Raw genomic sequence first — 18,271 nt, 5'->3', positions numbered from 1 at the left:
CAATGAAATGATGAGTGTAGGCCAGTGGTCGGCAAACTCATTAGTCAACAGAGCCAAATATCAACAGTACAATGATTGAGATCTCTTTTGAGAGCCAAATTTTTTAAACTTAAACTATATAGGTAGGTACATTGTTATTAACTTAATTAGGGTTCTCCTAAGGCTTAGGAAGAGCCACACTCAAGGGGCCAAAGAGCCGCATGTGGCTCGTGAGCCGCAGTTTGCCGACCACTGGTCTAGGCCATGACCCTCAGTGGGTGCTAAGACCATTCGGCGAAGATGATTGGAGGAATCACACTGAGAACCCGCTGCACCCACTGCTCAGTCTTAGACACTGGAAGTGGGACAACCAGAAAGCATGTGCCTGTGAAGTGACAGCCAGTACCCAGTTCCACCTCGATCTCATTCATATCTAGCTCTACCTAACACTTCCCAAGAGCTTCAGAGACTACAGGAATGAGTCCGGTCATGCCAAGAGAAAGCAAAGCCAGAACATGGGATGTTCTGCAGAGCCATCGGCCCTGCTCTTCCAGCAGGTCAGTGACCTGAAACCAAGGGGGTTGAGGGTTGCTACAGATGAAGAGACTTAAGAGGTAAAACCACACAATAAATGGGCGTCAACTTCTCAAACCCACAGGGTCCCACCGACTTTGCCAGCATCAATGTGTCTTGGCAGGTGGAACTCCTCTGGCCAAGGTGACGGTGAGAAGTTGCTCAGGTCCAGGAGACACGCCGACTCTTGCATTGGCTAACTGCCTTTAAGATCTTGCCTGTCCTCCACGCGGCTCTCTGAAAACATTATTTGCACTTCCAGAGCCTCATCACAGTCCACCCTCGGGCTTCCTTTCCTTGCATCAATCTAGCAGATATTACCAGTAAGTGAGGGCCCTGCTAGGTGCTGGGCATATAAAGGTGAAAAGGGCGCAGTCCCCACCTTTCCATGGGCTCCGGTGATAGAGGAGATGGACAAGTGGACAGGTTATTTCACCCCAGCTCGCCCCTCCTGCTATGGTGCTGTTCCATGGCTGGGGGGGGGGGGAAGGGGAGGGATGAGGGGGGCACTCCCAGGCCTGTCTTCCCAACGCCAGGACTGTATTCCAGTCAAGAGGGCTGTGTGGGGTGAGTGTTGTCGTTTCCCTGCAGCTGGCCCAGAGAAGACATGTGATACTTAGCAATGTTACATGATGATGTCTTCCCCCCAGAGTTTGGAGCACACCACCCGCAGAACCTCGCTCAGTCCATCCTCTCCGCGCGCGCTCCACAAGCCGGGGTGTGGCAAGCATGCTCACTGCCAGCCCAGAAGAAACAAACAAAAAAGCCAACCGGAAAAGCCTGGAGCCTTTCCTCTTCAGTCCTTTGGTGCCACCAAGTGGTCAGTGTAATTTCCACTCTGTTAAACCCTGGCGAGGAGACTGGTGAGAAGGAGGGAAGGCAGGACACATCCTTGGGTGCTGACAGCGACCCCATCTCAGGGTGGGCTGTTCTCTGACCCCGAGGGTCATTATGCCTCTGAAGAGTTTTGCCTTCAAGGTAAGGGCCAATGTTGTTTAAAAGAAAACATAAAAGTTGGCGTGGCAACAAATCTGTGTGTTTTCCCCCCTTTTTACTCATAGATATAGCTGCTGGAATAACTGAGCATATATATTACAACTATATTTTGGTGAAATGCAAGTTATGAAAATAAGTAGACTTCCCCAAATTGTCCTACCTATTGAGTCTGTTCTGCCTCACAATATTTTTGGATGGTTTTTCTAAGATGAAACAGCAAAAAGCATACCCCCCCCCCCTCCCCTGACCCCAACCTGCTTCTCTCTTGTCTCTGTTTTGCTCTCTCAAAACTTTCTTATTAGATTACTCAAAGTTCAAGCTTAAAGAGATGTACTTCCTGGTATAGCATCCAGGTCCTCAAAAGAATTTTAGGTCAAATTAAATCGGCTCATATCCCAATCTTGCCACGTTCAGCTGTAGCATATTGGGCAAGTTCTCCAACATTTTGCTAAAGCTTGGTTTGCTCATTGATAAAATGGTACATCTCCCCTCCTGTCCCACAGTTATCGCAGAATTTTAATATATGCAGCACCTGGCACACAGCAGGTACCTAAGGATTTCCCCCAAGCTATCTCCGTGTATGAAAAGACAGAAAGCACAACTTCTGTGGGAGAACCTGCTGTGGAACTACCTAGGAAGAACGCAGGCTCAGAAACCCAGCAGGTTACCATGACAACGACACAGCGCATTCAGGCTCCTGAGGGCCGTGAAAGGAACTTACTCGAGCTCATCCTCCGAGTCGTAGCCCACTGGCCCTGCCTCGATGGCAATGACCTCACTCTTCGCCTGACTCTGCTTCCAGGCGCTGCCTCCTGCGGAGGAAGGCGATTCCTTTCTCTTCTTCTTCCCGAAGAGCTTCTTAAACGTTTTGAACTTGGATTTTTTCTTTCCTGTGAGGAAGGAATGCCCGTGAGTGCTTACCGAGCCTGTAAGGGTTTGAGAAAGCAAGACCGCTGTCCATGCACCCGATTCTTCGCTCCTCAACAGCCCGTTCACCACACAGCAGGACGTGAGGCACCTGGCACCCCGTTTCTGGACACCTGGAAACAGATCTTGGTTTCTGCCTATTTTGGGGCATTTAACAAAAGAGCCAAGCGCTGGAGCGTGATCACAGCATCGAGGCATGAGCAACTTTCCTCTCACCTGAAATCAAGTTTTAATCTCTGTCATACACAGGGTCAAAAGCAAAAAGTCCTGATGAGGAAAAGACCATGTCAGAACCCCAATTTTCCCCCCCAAAATAATCCTAAGTGCTTCCGTTAGTGTGGACATGAGCCCCATGACAGGCAGAGGAGGGCCAGCCTCATGGGCCAGAGGTGCTGGCGGGAGTCCCAAAGCCGGGATGACCTCACAGCTTCCCGTGGAAAATCATCACGTGCCGGTGGCCGCGCAGAGCCCGACCGCCACGCTCCCAGGGTGACAGAGCTCACAGCCCTGCAACCGCGATGTCTCTGCCTTCTCGCCCACAGATCCCATCACACCTGGGCCTGTGATGGCGCCTAGTAGCTAAGCAGAGCTCCTTGCTTTCCTCCCGAATCTGTAGGAGGACTAGCAATGGGAGGATGCAACACTGCGGATAAGCAGGATGCCATCTGATATATCCCCCAAATCTACTCAGATGATTCCTGAGTTTATACGTAAGTAATTCTGTAAGCTGAGCTCCTTAACAAACACGTGGAATTGTTATCTTTTATGTTAACGCTCCCGTAGGACGCGTGCCCGATATTGCCCTAACGTGGAGAATTACTAAGGATTAGTCTGGTAGGAGCTCCTGCAGTACCTTAGGTGGAGCTAATCGCTGCCCAGAGGGGATTCAGTTGTTCAGCCACGTCTTACCATCGAATGGAAGTTTCCTTACCTTTATAATCACAAAACAATTATGTTGCTAATTGGTGGCTCTCAAAGAGAGCCTATTATCTGGAAAGGCTTTTAATAGTTGTCTGCATTTACCAGGTCACCATCTGGCCTTTGCCTAGTTAACAAATAGGTACACTTCCCTGCAGGTCTGAGCAAACATGTGGCCTCGCGGTCCTTCACAGTCAAAGACGCCGCTGCCGTTCTGGGATGTTTACAGTGTTCTCAAATGACATAAAAACGGACTAAACTGTTTTGAGTCGACAGTAGTGAAGGTCAAAGAGAAAAACAGTTTAGTCATTGTCTAGTTCCTAAGTACACATAGCAAAATACATTATAAAGTGCAGCGAGGAACGTTTAACTCTAAAAGTAACTGGCAGCATAGGAATTATGTGTTTAAAATAGTGTGGTGGTTTCCTGTCTTATGTTTAATATTAGAGGAATCCATGGGCAGCAAAATCTCAGACAGATGCCGAGGCAATATCTTCATCGATACAGCTCCTAGGACAATGGAAGCTAAGGAGAAAATAAACAAATGGGACTACATCAAAATAAAAAGCTTCTGCACAGCGAAAGAAACCATCAACAAAACAACAAGAAAGCCCACTGCATGGGAGAACATATTTGCCAATGTTATCACCAATAAGGGTTTAATCTCCAACATCTACATATAACTCATACAACTTAACAAAAGGAAGATAAACAATCCAATAAAAAAAATGGGCAACAGACTTAAATAGATACTTTTTGAAAGAAGACATAAGGAAGGCCAAGAGACATATGAAAACATGCTCAAAGTCACTAATCATCCAAAAGATGCAAATCAAAATGACAATGAGGTACCATCTCACACCTGTCAGAATGGCTATCATCAACAAAGCAACAAACGACAAGTGCTGGCGAGGATGTGGAGAAAAAGGAACCCTCGTGCACTGCTGGTGGGAATGCAGACTGGTGCAGCCACTGTGGAGAACAGTATGGAATTTCCTCAAAAAATTAAAAAAGGAACTCCCATTTGACCCAGTGATCCCACTTCTAGGAATATATAACAAGAAACTAGAAACACCAATCAGAAAAGATATATGTACCCCTATGTTCATAGCAGCACAATTCACCATAGCTAAAATTTGGAAACAGCCTAAGCGCCCATCAGCAGATGAATGGGTTAGAAAACTGGTACATCTACACAATGGAATACTACACTGTGGTAAAAAAGAAGGAACTCTTACCATTTGCGACAGCATGGATGGACCTGGAGAGCATTATGCTAAGCGAAATAAGTCAGTCAGAGAAAGATAAATATCACATGATCTCACTCATTTGTGGAATATAATGAACAACATAAACTGATGAACAAAAACAGATCCAGAGATAAAGAAGCCTCAATCAGACGTCAAACCTCAGAGGGGAGGTAGGGGAGGGTGGGGGTAAAGGGGAGAGATCAACCAAAGGACTTGTATGTATGCATATAGGCCTAACCAATGGACACAGACACCAGGGGGGTGAGGACATGAGTGGGGGGTGGGGGGAGCAATAGGGGGATAAGGACACATATGTAATACCTTAATAAAGAAAAAAATAAAATAAATATAAAATAGTGCAGTGGTAGGCCAGGGGGAGGGGGAGGGGCAGGTGTGGGTGGTGGGGCTCAATGTGGGGGGAAGGGGACATCTGTAATACTTTCAACAAGAACAATAAATTAAAACAAACAAGAAAAAGATGGCGCTGCTGGTTAGTGGGTGGGGGCAAGGGGCCGCACAGACCCAGAGCACTTGCGTTTAAACGCCTGGCATGGTTCGGCAGCCATCCACGAGGGTCCTGTCTGTGCTACACTTATTCACCTGCGAGACTTTTTAATTTAAGTTCTTTAATGGTGACCGGCACTATTCATGTTTTTACATCTTGAATCTGTTTTATGAATTTACATATTTGCTAGGAATTTGCCTTTTTCCAAATTTTCAAAGTTATTGGCATGTAGATATGAATAATACCTTCTTACTGTTTCAGCATCCGCACTGTCTGTAATAAAGTTCTCTTTCTCAGCCCTGATGTTAATTATCTGTGCCTCCTCTTTTCCCTTGATCAGCTGCATCAGAGGTTTGTTGATTTTATTTGCATTCATTTCTATTCCTCTCTTTATTCTTTACTTCTTTCTACTTTCTTTGGGTTTACTTTGCTAACTTTTTAAATTTCATGAGATGAATATTTAGCTTGTTAATTTTTAGGCAATTTATTAATTTTAGGCAATTTCTAAGCACTTCAGAATTTTCTTATCTTTCTGTTACTGATTTCTAGTTTAACTGTATTGTGGTCAGAGAATATACTCCGTGTAGTCTGAATCTGTTCAGTTTTGTTGAGACTTGCTTAAGTTTGTAAATGTTCCTCGTGTGCTGGAAAAATAATGTATTGTTTTCAATGTTGTATATGTGTCAAGTAGGATAAGGTCTTTTTATTTGTGTTGTCTAAATACTTTATATCTTTAATTTTTAAATACATTTGTCCTACAAATTACTGATACAATTATACGAAAAATAACCCACTCTGATTGTAGATTACATCTACTTTATTTAATTGTCAATTTTTACTCTATAAACTTTGACATTATGTTGGAGCATAGAAAGGTAAAATTATTTTCTTGGTCCGAAATGAAACCTTTTGTGAAATGCCCTCTTTAATGTTAGTAATGCTTTTTGCCTTAGATTTTATTTTGACTGCTATTAATATTAATAGAGCCACACCAGCTTCCTTTTGCCCAGTATTTGAAACGTACATGTTTTTCTGTCCTTTTGTTTAAGAGAATTCGTTTTAGAAATTCCATCTGATGATCTTTAACTTCTAAGTGGAACAATTAATGTAATTAGTCTCCTTGCGCTCACTGTAATGGCTGATATGTTAATAAAAACAAGTCCACCAGCGTGGAGGGTGCTGCTGAGAGCGCTCTGCTGGGCTGCAGACTGTCCACTTGCCGTCGTGTCCTCACATGGCAGGAAGGCACGAGAGGCCCTCCGGCCTCACCCTGTAAGGGCAGCGATCCCATCCACGAGGCTCTACCCCCCAGACTTAACCACCTCCCGAAGGCCCCACCTCCAAACAGCACCGCATCGGGCCGCTAGGATTTTAACCTATGGATTTTGGAGGGACGCAAACATTCAGTCCATAACACATAGTGCATCTCTCCACGTATGTGGGTCTTTGTTGCTTTCTTCAAATAATATTTTATATCTTTCAGTCTACAGACCCTACATATACTTTGTTAGATATATACCTAAGTATTTCTTTGATTGGTACTACTGTAAATGGCACCTTTTTTACATGTCAATTTTTAATTCTTCATTGTTAGTATATAAAATTACAGTTTTTAAAATACTGACCACGTATTTAGCGCCAACTTGCTAACCTTGCTTAAGAGTTCTAGGTACTTTTCGATATTTTCTATAGTCAGAGTTTTATTTCTTCTTTCCACCTGGATCCCCTTTATTTCTTTCTCGTGCCTTAGGGCACTGGCTGGGTGCTATGAGACTTCTTACGGTTCCCTGTTACTTCCATACATTTTCAAACTTTTATTTGTTATCTTCACCCACAGTGTGGTGATTGTTTTATAGCACGTATTTGATAATTCTGATACTCAGTGCCGTGTGTGTCTGTTTCTCTGCTGTGTATCAGTTCGCTAGGACTGCCACGATGAACTACCACAGACTGGGGGCCTAGACAGCAGAATTGCTATGGTCTCAGTTCTGGAGGCTACATGTCTGAGATCAAGGTGTCGTTGGCATGGCTAGTTCCTTCAAAGGGTTATGATGGAGAACTCTATTCCGTGTCTCTCCCCTAGCTGTTGGTGTTTGCTGTCAATCTGGCGTTCTTTGCCTTGTAGCTGCCGTCACCCTAATCTCTGACTTCATCTTCACCTGGCGTTCTCTGAGTGTGTGCCTACATCTCAATTTCCCCTTTCTATAAGGACACCGGTCACCGTAGATCGGGGGCCCAACTACTCCAGTGTGATCTCATCTAAACCAACTACCTCTGCAAAGACCCCGTTTCCAAACAGGGTCGCATTCTGAGGTCCTGGGGGTCAGGACTACAGTATATGAATTTTGGAGGCACACAATTCAACCCATAACAGGTGGGTTCTCATACATGGTGCTTGTTGCCCAATCTGCCTGGTTATCACTGACAAGTGTGTCATAGAACTGACAGTACTAATTACTAACGTAGTGTAGTAACTTGGAGTCTAGATAGAAGGCACCTTCCTTCAGAGAAGACTGCTTCCTTCTGCAAGGTACCTCAGGCCACCTTCAGTCTAGAAATACTCTGAGCCAAGCTCAAGGCTTGAGAGTCTCTGAATTACCCAAGTGATGCAAACGCACGCTATAAAGCCGCACAACTATGACCGACCTCTGGTTCACACTTATTCAAATTTTGTGGCCCCCAGCTGGTTTTAGGGAAGGTCTTTTAGTAGACGGCCCACCTTGTACAGGTCTGTACTTGACATATGACCCTCTCCCTCTCCTACTACTTCATGAAGACAAAAATGAAACTCGAAATTTCCAAGACTGGTAAATAATCTGAGGGCTAAGGTGGCTTCTATGCTCAGGCTTCCATTTTTCTCTAATTCTGGGCTCATCACTTCTTATGTGTGCTTTTAAAAAGAGTTTGAAAGAATGCTCTTACCTAGAATTTTACATTTTAAATGGGAAGAGGTTGAATAACTCACTTCACTATTATTTGGGGGGAAAAACTTAGTTTCTCTCTTTCTTTTTAAAAATAAATTCTTCATGGTGCCCTTGGTAAGTACCCCAAACTAGTAGTTCTGGATGTATTTTCAGGTGAATGAACTACTTCTTTTTTTAAAAAAAAAATATATTTTGCCAAAACCGGTTTGGCTCAGTGGATAGAGCGTCAGCCTACGGACTGAAAGGTCCCAGGTTCGATTCCGGTCAAGGGCATGTACCTGGGTTGCGGGCACATCCCCAGTAGGAGATGTGCAGGAGGCGGCTGATCGATGTTTCTCTCTCATCGATGTTTCTAACTCTCTATCTCTCTCCCTTCCTCTCTGTAAAAAATCAATAAAACATATTTAAAAAAAATAATAATGTTGATCTTTTAAAAAATATATATATATATATTTTATTGATTTTTCACAGAGAGGAAGGGAGAGAGATAGAGTTAGAAACATCGATGAGAGAGAAACATCGATCAGCTGCTTCCTGCACACCCCCTACTGGGTGTGTGCCTGCAACCAAGGTATATGCCCTTGACTGGAATCGAACCTGGGACCTTTCAGTCTGCAGGCCGATGCTCTATCCACTGAGCCAAACCGGTTAGGGCTGAACTACTTCTTTAAACAGTATTTTCTTGTTTAAAATTAGTACTAATTCAGTGCCCCATAATATGAAATTTTGCAACTCATTTTTTCTCAGGGTTAATTAAAAAACCCCCACCTATTATCTATATTGGGGAGGGGGCGGGGGTTACCTATTCAATTATGATAAAGAAAAAAGTAGTTCTAACATGGAATAATAAGAAAAAGCTATCTACAATCTACCTATATGATATTTATTGAAATGTGACAGAGAAAAAGCAGTCCTAATTTAGAATAAGAAAAATCTATTGAAAATATATGAAATAGAGTCTTTAACAGAATTAGTAATCGGAAGCTAGAATTTCATATTATTGAAGCTATTTCTCCTGAGCTATATTTAAAAATGACGACTAGCATTCTGACTTTAAAGAGAGAGAGAGGGAGACCTTTGTTACCAAAATAAGGTGAGTACAAATGGCTAATCTATGGAAAAGGTACATTGTAGGAAGATCGATGATTTTTAAGGTCAATTCTACAACCCTATCAAGACATAAGTAGCAATCTATGAGTAGTGGTAAACCAATCAAATAACCGGGGCACTCTCAGGACACGTTGTGAGATGGCGCTGCATGGGCCTGGCGTTTAGCTCAGCAGAGGATGTAATAAGGTCTCCTGAAAAAGAGTAGCCGTAAAAGAGGATTCAAAGGCTTTGTTATTCTATTCTTCTGGACGACCAGGCTCCCTTACACGTCGCCAACCTCCTGCTGGTACCTGCAGGTGTTCGTGGATAATAAACGATTCCACTGCACCTCTCAAGTCAATCAAACATGGGGGCGGGAATGAGGAGCTCTAACCCCCCTCCACGTCCGACAGAAGCAAAGGAGGACCCCGGCATTGCAGGGCCTCTGGCCTCGTATGAAGGACCCAGGGCGTGTCCGAGCATGCTGTGAGCTGACCCCCACTCTCCATGCCGAGAACCCCAAGGGCCTGGTTCCGCCAGCCCCCCCCCGCCCCCCAACCCAGTGAGGACTCTCCCCCGAGCAGGGGAAGCAAGGCCTTACCTGTGCTGTCCTCCCCCAGGCCTTCGCCAGCCTCCCGAAGCTTGAAGTCCATCACCCTTGTGGAAATCATGTCCAGCTCCCTAAAACCAGATGGAAATTCACATTCAAGGAACATGTTTAACGGAAGTCAACAGTGAGAAAAATGGTGGTGGTGACTGCTGTCTGTCTACGACCTCGCCTGCCCACACCAGCAAAGGCAGATTCCACGGCATATTATGGGACAGTACAGCCCCCAAACACATCGACAGCTCAAGATTAGTAGCCACACAGGCATTTAACCATTCGCTGACAGAGCAACTGCATAGAAAACAGATAGCAGGAACAAATGCTTCACCCATTTAGCTGCAGAACAGCCGCGGAGATGCGGATTACAGCATGGGGAATGTAGTCAATGATATCAAGACAGATGGTATGGGCGAAGGGGGGGGGGGCTGAGGCAGTGGGGGACCATGTGTAGAGCACGCGATTTTCTGGACACTTTGTTGTACATCTGAAGCTAATACAGAATGGGGTTGGATGTAACTGAAATAAAACAAAATATCCTTTAACTAGTTTACAGAATGCAGATTTGGTTCCTTTCTCTCAAAAAACAACAACCAAAAACGTTTTCAGAAGTTATGTTTTTCTCTTGTTCACAGTTTAGAAGATATAGAGAAAGAAAACCACCCATCGTCCTACCAACCAAGGATAATCACAGTTAATGTTTTAATGTATTTCCTTCCCAGTATTTTCTGTGCAAATATTTGTATGTATATGCACACACACACCACATTAGGAAAACTGACTTCCTGATTTTCTTGCTAATTCTTCCTAAGTGTACTCTAATGGCTACATAAGATTTTGATATGAAGCCACATCATCATTGCTTTAACTGAGTTTCTTTTTTGAACTTTTCATTATGACAAATTTCAAACCCATACAAAATTGCAAAGAATATATAATGAACTTAACATATGGTCGCTGTAGTTTCAACTTTACGCCTTCTCCCCCTCCAACTCCCACTAGGTTGTTTCAAAGCAAACCATCCCAGATATTATCATGTCATCCGCATGCACTTGACTTCTTCCTGAATAAAATGCCTCTGACTCTTCCTGGCAATCACATAAATGATTGCTGGCCGCTCTCCCTGCTGCGGAGCACGGACCTAACTGCACGCCTGCCTCCCACAGCTGACTTGTGAATGGCGCACTCTACCCCACTCACTAACACACCACTTATTCGGAAAGCTATTCCTTATTGGCAGTTACTATGGGCCCTCACTTAAAAGGGGGGCTCAGATGTTTAATTAACCAATTAACACTTGCCTCTTATGCACAGCACATAATGGCACACTATTTGACAGGGGAAAGGAGTCACAGGTCTGTGGCAGGGTCAGGTGTCATGTTTCGGTCTCCTTTAATATTAATGTCAACATGTCCCTCTCCCCACCAGCCAATTCCTTCAAAAGATGAACAAAGCTTCATCAGCTTCACTTCTCTATTTTCATACAATTTAGCTCCATAAAAATGTCTGCCCAACAGAGCAAAAGGGGAAAAACCCACACGATCACCGCCACTGATGCAGAAAACCACTGGACAACATTCATGATAAAATCACTAAAAACAACTAGGAATAGGAGGAAACTGCCTCAACATAACAAAGGCCATAGACTAAAAGCCCACAGCTTTTCTCATACTAAACAGAGAAAACGGAAAGCTTTTCCCCTAAGATCAGCAACAAGACACGGGTGCTCACTCTCACCACGGTTACTCAGCAGACTAGTAGTGCTGGAAGTCCTAGTCAGATCAGTCAGCCAGGAAAAAGGAACAGAGAACATCCATATTGAAGAAAAGAAGTAACATTATCTCTGTTCACAGATGACATGATCTTATATGTAGAAAATCCTAAAGATCCCCCCTCACAAAAACTGTTAGAATAAGTGAATGCAGCAAAGGCGCAGGATTCAAAATGAACACACAAAAATCAGTTGTGCTTCTATATACTAACAATGAGCAATCTGAAAAGATACTTAAGACAACAGTTCCATTTATAATAGCATCAAAAAAAGAATAAAATACTTAGGAATAAACTTAACCAAGGAAAGACTTGCACACTGAAAACTACAAAGTGTTGCTGAAAGAAATGAAACAAGACACAAAGAAATAGAGACATTTCATGTTCATGGATTGAAAGACTTAATATTGTGAGGATGAATCGATGCAATCCTGTCAAAATCCCTGGTCCCATAGTATCCTGCTGCCCAGTGACATTATTGGGAGGAGGAGCAGCCACCAGGACATGTGAAGAAAGAGGCCAGAGAAAGGACAGCAGGAAACTATGAGGAGCAAGCAAGGGAGTGCAAATGGTCAGGGCTGGTTCAGAGTCACCAGCCATGACCCTGGGCACCACTCTCTGCAGTTGCTTCTGAGCTGAGTACGAATGCCAGAGCTTTCTACTGCCTGAGCTTGAAGTGACTTACCCAGCACGCACATACCATCTGAGGCATATCGCTTAATCCTCAAGAACTCCTAGTTTCCCCATTTTGGAATTGAGACCATATATTACAGCCGACAGGCTTACTAACTGGCCCAAAGTAGCGAAGCAGACATGCTGCCCTCTGTCCTCATGTTGGACACAGGTTGGCACAGGTGCTATGTTGAGTGCACGTCCTCATGTTGGACACAGGTTGGCACAGGTGCTATGTTGAGTGCATGTCCTCATGTTGAACATAGGTTGGCACAGGTGCTATGTTGAGTGCACGTCCTCATGTTGGACATAGGTTGGTGCCGGTACTATATGCTGACTGCATGTCGTATATACTAACAATGAGCAATCTGAAAAGATACTTAAGAAAACAGTTCCATTTATAATGGCATCAAAAAAGAATAAGATACTTAGGAATAAACTTAACCAAGGAAAGACTTGCACACTGAAAACTACAAAGTGTTGCTGAAAGAAATGAAACAAGACACAAAGAAACAAGACACATATAGTACCGGTACCAACCTATGTCCAACATGAGGACATGCACTCAACATAACACCTGTGCCAACCTATGTCCACACCCAGCATGGGCAAGCACCTTCAAGGCCTGGGATACAGTGATGGGTGAGACCGATGTCAGCAGCCTCTCGCAGGCGCTGACCCAGTGAAGGGACAGTCCTGAGATGTCCCCAGGGTGAAGCCAGGGGCCTAAGGCTGACATTCCCAGAAGATCCGTCTGACAGGGTGCCTGGGTCTGAGGGAAGGGGTTTGCAGCTGCCTTGATATGTCACCTAACACTCCTGAGTCACTATGGCATTACCTTCAAAATGTCCGGTCACCTCTGGCCATTTAATCAAACGCTCCTTGCTGGGAAGTGCTGAGAACGCAGAGGTGTATGTGAGTGTGTGTGCACTAGCCCTGTGGGTGGGTTGAAGGGCGCCCCACCCACTGAGCGGGCAGGAAAACCAGAAGCTCGCCCTTGCTCTTCCTGGGATGGATGACAAAGCCGCAGGCGTCAGAGGGCTGAGGAGTGGGGGGAGGGGGGGGGCGGCCCTGCTCTCCACTTGCTGTGTGCACGTCCTGCTGGGCCCGGATGCAGAGAGCATGGCCAGAGGCCCAGGCTGCTAAGGATTCACACACGGAGGCAGCAGCCACTCCACAGACAAAGGGATGACAGACTGGCTCACCTCGTGTGGGAGGTTTGAAAACCTGCTCATGTTTCATGTTCCAAACACCCGCACACGAGCAAAAGTGCAACTGGGTGCAGAGGAAAGGGACCAAGACGCGGAAGTCAGGCTGCCCTGGGACTGAGTCCTCAGCCCCCCACTTACCCTTGCCGAGCCTCAGTTTCCTCATCTACGAAACAGGGACAATAGCCCTGGAACTGCCTGGGGCGGAGAACACAGCACAGACACGCACTCGCTGAGAACCGTGGGTGGTTTCCACAGCTTGTTCCTCACCACGCGCTCACACGTCAGCACCAATGCAGACAGGAGCACGCACCTGGCATGCCTGGCAGCAAATGTCCGTCTGCCTCATGAAGACACGGTGTCCTATACAAACGGTTCCCTTAGAGTCACTGTGATCGGTCAAAGACGAAGACACCTGGATTGGAAGATGGGCCCTGAGCTTCCCCAGGCCCCGCAGTCTGATGGCAGTGGGTGAAACTGCTGCCGAGGGAGGAGTGAAAACATTCCAGGCCCCTGGGGTGGGATCAGCTGGGGACAGCAGCCCTCTGCGATGTGGAGGGTGCAGATGGACTGAGCCCTTCGCTCGGACGCTCCGGGTGGAAACCCTCCACGCGGTGACAGTGGGGAGCCTTCTCCGTGGGGCCCAATAACCTGCCTTTTCTGAAACATGTTCCCCACCCAAGTAACATTCAAGGAAAACCATATCAGAAATCTCCCACTCTCTCCCAGCACCCCTTGCTTCTCAAAGTTCAAGGCAGGCCGCCCCACCGCCCCCTCCACCAGCGGTTGCCCCCCACCCTCCTGCCCCTATTGTTCTGACAGCTCAAGTTCAAATACAGGAACACTTAGTCTTCAAATCTGGACCTGAGGTGCCTCTTCAGGGATTCTAATCAACTCACAAAGGCGCTGGGCCTGCAGTGCCCTGCGCGCCTCCATGTGTATCTGGGCGCCCACGGAACCAGGAGAGACTTTCCTCCAAAGAAGGCCCCGTGGGGTGTCCCACTCCCTCCCCCGGAACCCTCACTGCGACCACAGGCTGCTTCCAAGCTTATGGCAGAATGCCATCATCAGTTGCAGCTCATATTGAAAAATCCTACAAAAGCTTATTCATGTGGGGAACAAGAACAGATTTTAATATGGTATTTTAACAGTTTCAATCTATGTTTATCTACACAATGCAAAAAAAATCCCATCTGTAACCGGATGACATACCTCTGAGCATGTCATTATGCATGAAAGGCTTGGTCACATCCCTGCGGCAGTCTCTCTCAGCCCCCATACCTTTCCTTACAATGCTCACCACGGCTGCCAGCCAGCACTCCTTGTAAGGTGCCTGCCTAAGGTACCCTTCCCTTCTAAGACTGTGCTTGGTGGGGCGAGCTACATGCCGCTCTCACCCACGGCTCTCTTATCAGCACCAAGGACAGTGCCTGGAGCAGGGCACTGAGCACTGGACGCATGACAAACCTCCAGGGGCTTCTGGAGATGATCAACACAGGTACAAACAGAACGAAAGCCAGCAGTAAAGTCACCGACTGTGTTCTAGAAATGGATCCAGTTTTACAAACCAATTTAAGACAGAGGACGTCCTCCAGGAGATTAGTGATAACCTGACTAGTAAAAAGCAAATCGTCTTTCGTGCGACCCTTTTCGGTCTATCGAAAAGAACTTTATTTTCTTTATGGGAGCAGCACAACTTTAAAACGATGGAAAAAAAGAGGTAAATTTGCACAGAAGTGATGGCATTTCAAACTGAAGCAATAACCCAAATGCTTCTCTTATGCGTGTTGCAGTGCCTGTGGCAGCTGGATGTGGAGTCCCTGCGTCCTGGAGAGAGTTGATTCCACCAAAACTATGTGAAGTACCTTTTAAGAAGAGTAACAGCAAATGATCACAGATCCATCAATGCAGTTTTTTGTTTAAAAGCAAATCTAAATACCAGTGTTTGTGTGCCAAATCAACTGAAGACCCCAGCACCAATTGCAGACACCCAAACGGAAACTACCATTTAATCACTGGAGTCTCACTTTTCACTGTTTCTCCAAGTGGGGTAGCACTGACAGCCTTGAGTTCCAGGACAAGCTCTTCTTCCTAGAGGGAGTGTTTGGGGGCAAGGCCTCTACCGTGTCCATCTAGGCATGGGGCTCAGTGTCTGGACACAAAAGGTACCTGTAGACATTTGCAGAATGAGTGAACAGGTATGCCGTGTAACACACTTGTCCTTGAACTTCAGAAGTGTCAATGAGCCCAATGACCATTCTTTGAATATTAACATATATTCAACAACAGACATCTAACAGACCCCACCTTTACAGCCATTCAGACCCCACTTAATGCACGTGTTTGAGTGTGCATGGTAGTGTGAGTGTTTGGGGGGAGGGGAAGGGACGGTGGATGCTGCCTTCCTGAAAATGGAACAATAACTAAACTCACATCCTTTAGGTTGGGGAGTGGGCTGCTAGGGGAAGAGACGTGGAATAAAGCTTTAGGACTGAAGACCAATTTGCACAGAAATGCCATCACCTCTGTGCAAATTTATCTCTGAAGACCACTCCTGGCCTCTTACTTCGGCAACTGCTCTTTTGTTCTCTTCAAACCGTCTGAAGACATAATCTGCCTCTAACCAGCTTTTCATCTACTATTCACACCCCCGTCCCACCCCCCGGAAGGCTCGTGCTTACGATGGTCTTCATAGCGTCAGGCTCCCACCTCTGCCAAGTTGCCTGCTGATCAGTGTCTGTGTCTCCCACCCACGTCCCTGAAGCCTAACTGACTATGAACATTCAGCCCAACAGTCTGTCTGTCGCCATAGAAGGTCTGTCACTAAGCTCCGGGGGCAAAACTATTCCCCAGAACACAAAATAAAAGGAGGAAGGAGAGGCCAGGCAGGGAAAACAATGCATAGTGCAGAGCATATTCGACCCGGGAGAGCAGGGCAGAGGCCTCGGCGGCCTACGTGCCAACCCCAAACGCCCAGGCACCAGGTTGCGAAGCCACAGAGAAGTAAACATGCGCATCAATAACCAAGTGAAATATGCCAGATGTAGATGGCAGGAAAGCAGCTTTGTGGGGCAGAATATTCAAATATCCTTGCTGATCAAAATACCTATTAAATTTACAATACCTATTAAATATCCAAGGTCAGTGGGTCTTAGCATCCTGACTGGGATTTCTGAATATCAGCTCACCCAACCTCAGACAGCTGAGGGAGACCAACAGTGAGTTTCAGCTCCCCTTTCCCTGGCCAGCTGGAGGCGGTGGCCTAGCTGGGGAAGACGAGGTAAAAAGCCTTTCATTTGGTGTCCTACCACCTCCCTCTCCAACACTCCTCCCTCTGTCTTCTGTCCTGGCAGGGCCCTGCATCCATCCTGGTCATCTTCTCCCGGGTCTCTGTACCCACCCACTTCCCGGTCAGTGATGGTTATTGCCCTGCCAGAGGTAGCTGCTAATCCATTAGGAAGATATAATAATTATTAGCATCTATGCAAGTATCCAGAATAGGCAACCCCCTAGAGACAGAAAGCAGACCAGTGTTTGTCTGGGCAGGGGAGTGGGCTGCGAGGGGAAGAGACATGGAATAGGAAGTGACTGCAAATGGCCACAGTGTTTCCTTTGGGGGAGATGAGTATGCTCTGAAATTACATTATGCTCATAGTTGCACAACTCTGTAAACGCAGTAAAACCTACTGACTACACACTTTAAAAAGATGAACTTTACGGTATGAAATTATATGTCAATAAAGCTGCTGGAAAATGTGTTAAGAGAAAAAAAGGTGAGATAAAGACGTTTTTGGAAAAGCAGGCATGACACACTTTGTCTCCAGCAATCTCACACTAAAACAAATACCAGAGGAAGAGGGATATGCTCTCAGGTGGAAGTGTGGACAGGTAGGTAGGAATGGAGAACAACAGATATGCGGGTGAATATAAATATGGACGAGATGAGCAGGCATCTGGACTTCACTCAGGGGCCCTGTGCGCAACTGGCATACCCATGTGCCTTGGCCCTGCTCTCCCCGCCCCCATAGCATTCCACTTCCTTCCAGCCAGGGCCTTTGCAGATGCTGTTCCCCTGATTTAACATGCTTTTCCCTGCCCTCCTGCTCCACTTTCCTCTTATAAAATCCTTCTCATCCTTCAGACAGCTTCAATTCCACTTCCCAGAGAAGACCGATATGCCCTCCGGGAGAGCCAGGCCCTCCCAGGACGAGCTAGGGGCTCCCACAATGCACTGTGAGAACCCCAGCACCTTTTGTTCATGGAAGTTAACCAGTTTTAATCATCTCAAAGTTTGCATGACGTTGATCCAGTTCCCCTTGATAGATCTGAGGCTGCTTGCATTTCCCATACATTTCATCAATTTTTCCTTTTCTTAGAAAAAAAGAAAATAAGCTGTGATTTAACTGTTGCTCTCTAGTGAGTCACACCAAGTTCTGGCTGTACCTTTTTTAGAAAAGTTTCACGTTACTGAGGCCAACGGAATGTGCAATGCTCACAAAGTTCCTGTGAGAATTCCCTGTTCAGAAGCTGCGCCAGCTGAGTGCATCGTGATAGGTATCATTTCCTCGAGAGCAGAGGACTGGACCTCTGCACCTGACTCACAGTGGGGGGTGTTGAGACTGGACCTCATCACGCCAACCATTTCTCCTTGCAGGTGCCAGAGGACCTCCTGCCCTTGGATGCAGACACCTAGTTGTGTGCGCGCACAACCTCTGTCTAGCTGTCAGAAAAGACAGGGAGGAGAAAGGGATAGATCTACTGAGCATATGGAGAAAAGAAAGCAAAGAAGTGTCATAAGCAAAGGGCTGAAACCAGCAACTCAGATGCTGAGTCCGAGTGCTCTGAGAAAGAGGGGA

At 46.0% G+C, this 18,271-nt stretch overlaps 1 protein-coding gene across 5 annotated transcripts in view; it reads right to left on the bottom strand.

The window, feature by feature from the left end:
- Positions 1–18,271, bottom strand: part of CRACDL (CRACD like) — a 110,697-nt gene that overhangs the window by 36,874 nt on the left and 55,552 nt on the right. For 4 of the 5 annotated variants that reach the window (XM_059659000.1, XM_059659003.1, XM_059659002.1 and 1 more), the window contains exons 2-3: positions 9,763–9,842; positions 2,270–2,438 (exon numbers count right to left, since the gene is read on the bottom strand). In XM_059659000.1, the coding sequence (XP_059514983.1) occupies positions 2,270–2,438; positions 9,763–9,832 (239 nt within the window). In that variant the 5' untranslated portion in view covers positions 9,833–9,842. Of the gene's footprint in view, positions 1–2,269; positions 2,439–9,762; positions 9,843–18,271 lie in introns of those variants that run through there. The other variant, XM_059659004.1, reaches the window with a different exon arrangement.

This window comes from Myotis daubentonii, chromosome 12 (genome assembly GCF_963259705.1).
Source record: "Myotis daubentonii chromosome 12, mMyoDau2.1, whole genome shotgun sequence".
NCBI classification, from domain to species: Eukaryota; Metazoa; Chordata; class Mammalia; order Chiroptera; family Vespertilionidae; genus Myotis; species Myotis daubentonii.
The sequence above is the reverse complement of the archived record's forward strand: the minus strand, read 5'-3'. Positions and strand labels throughout refer to the sequence as shown.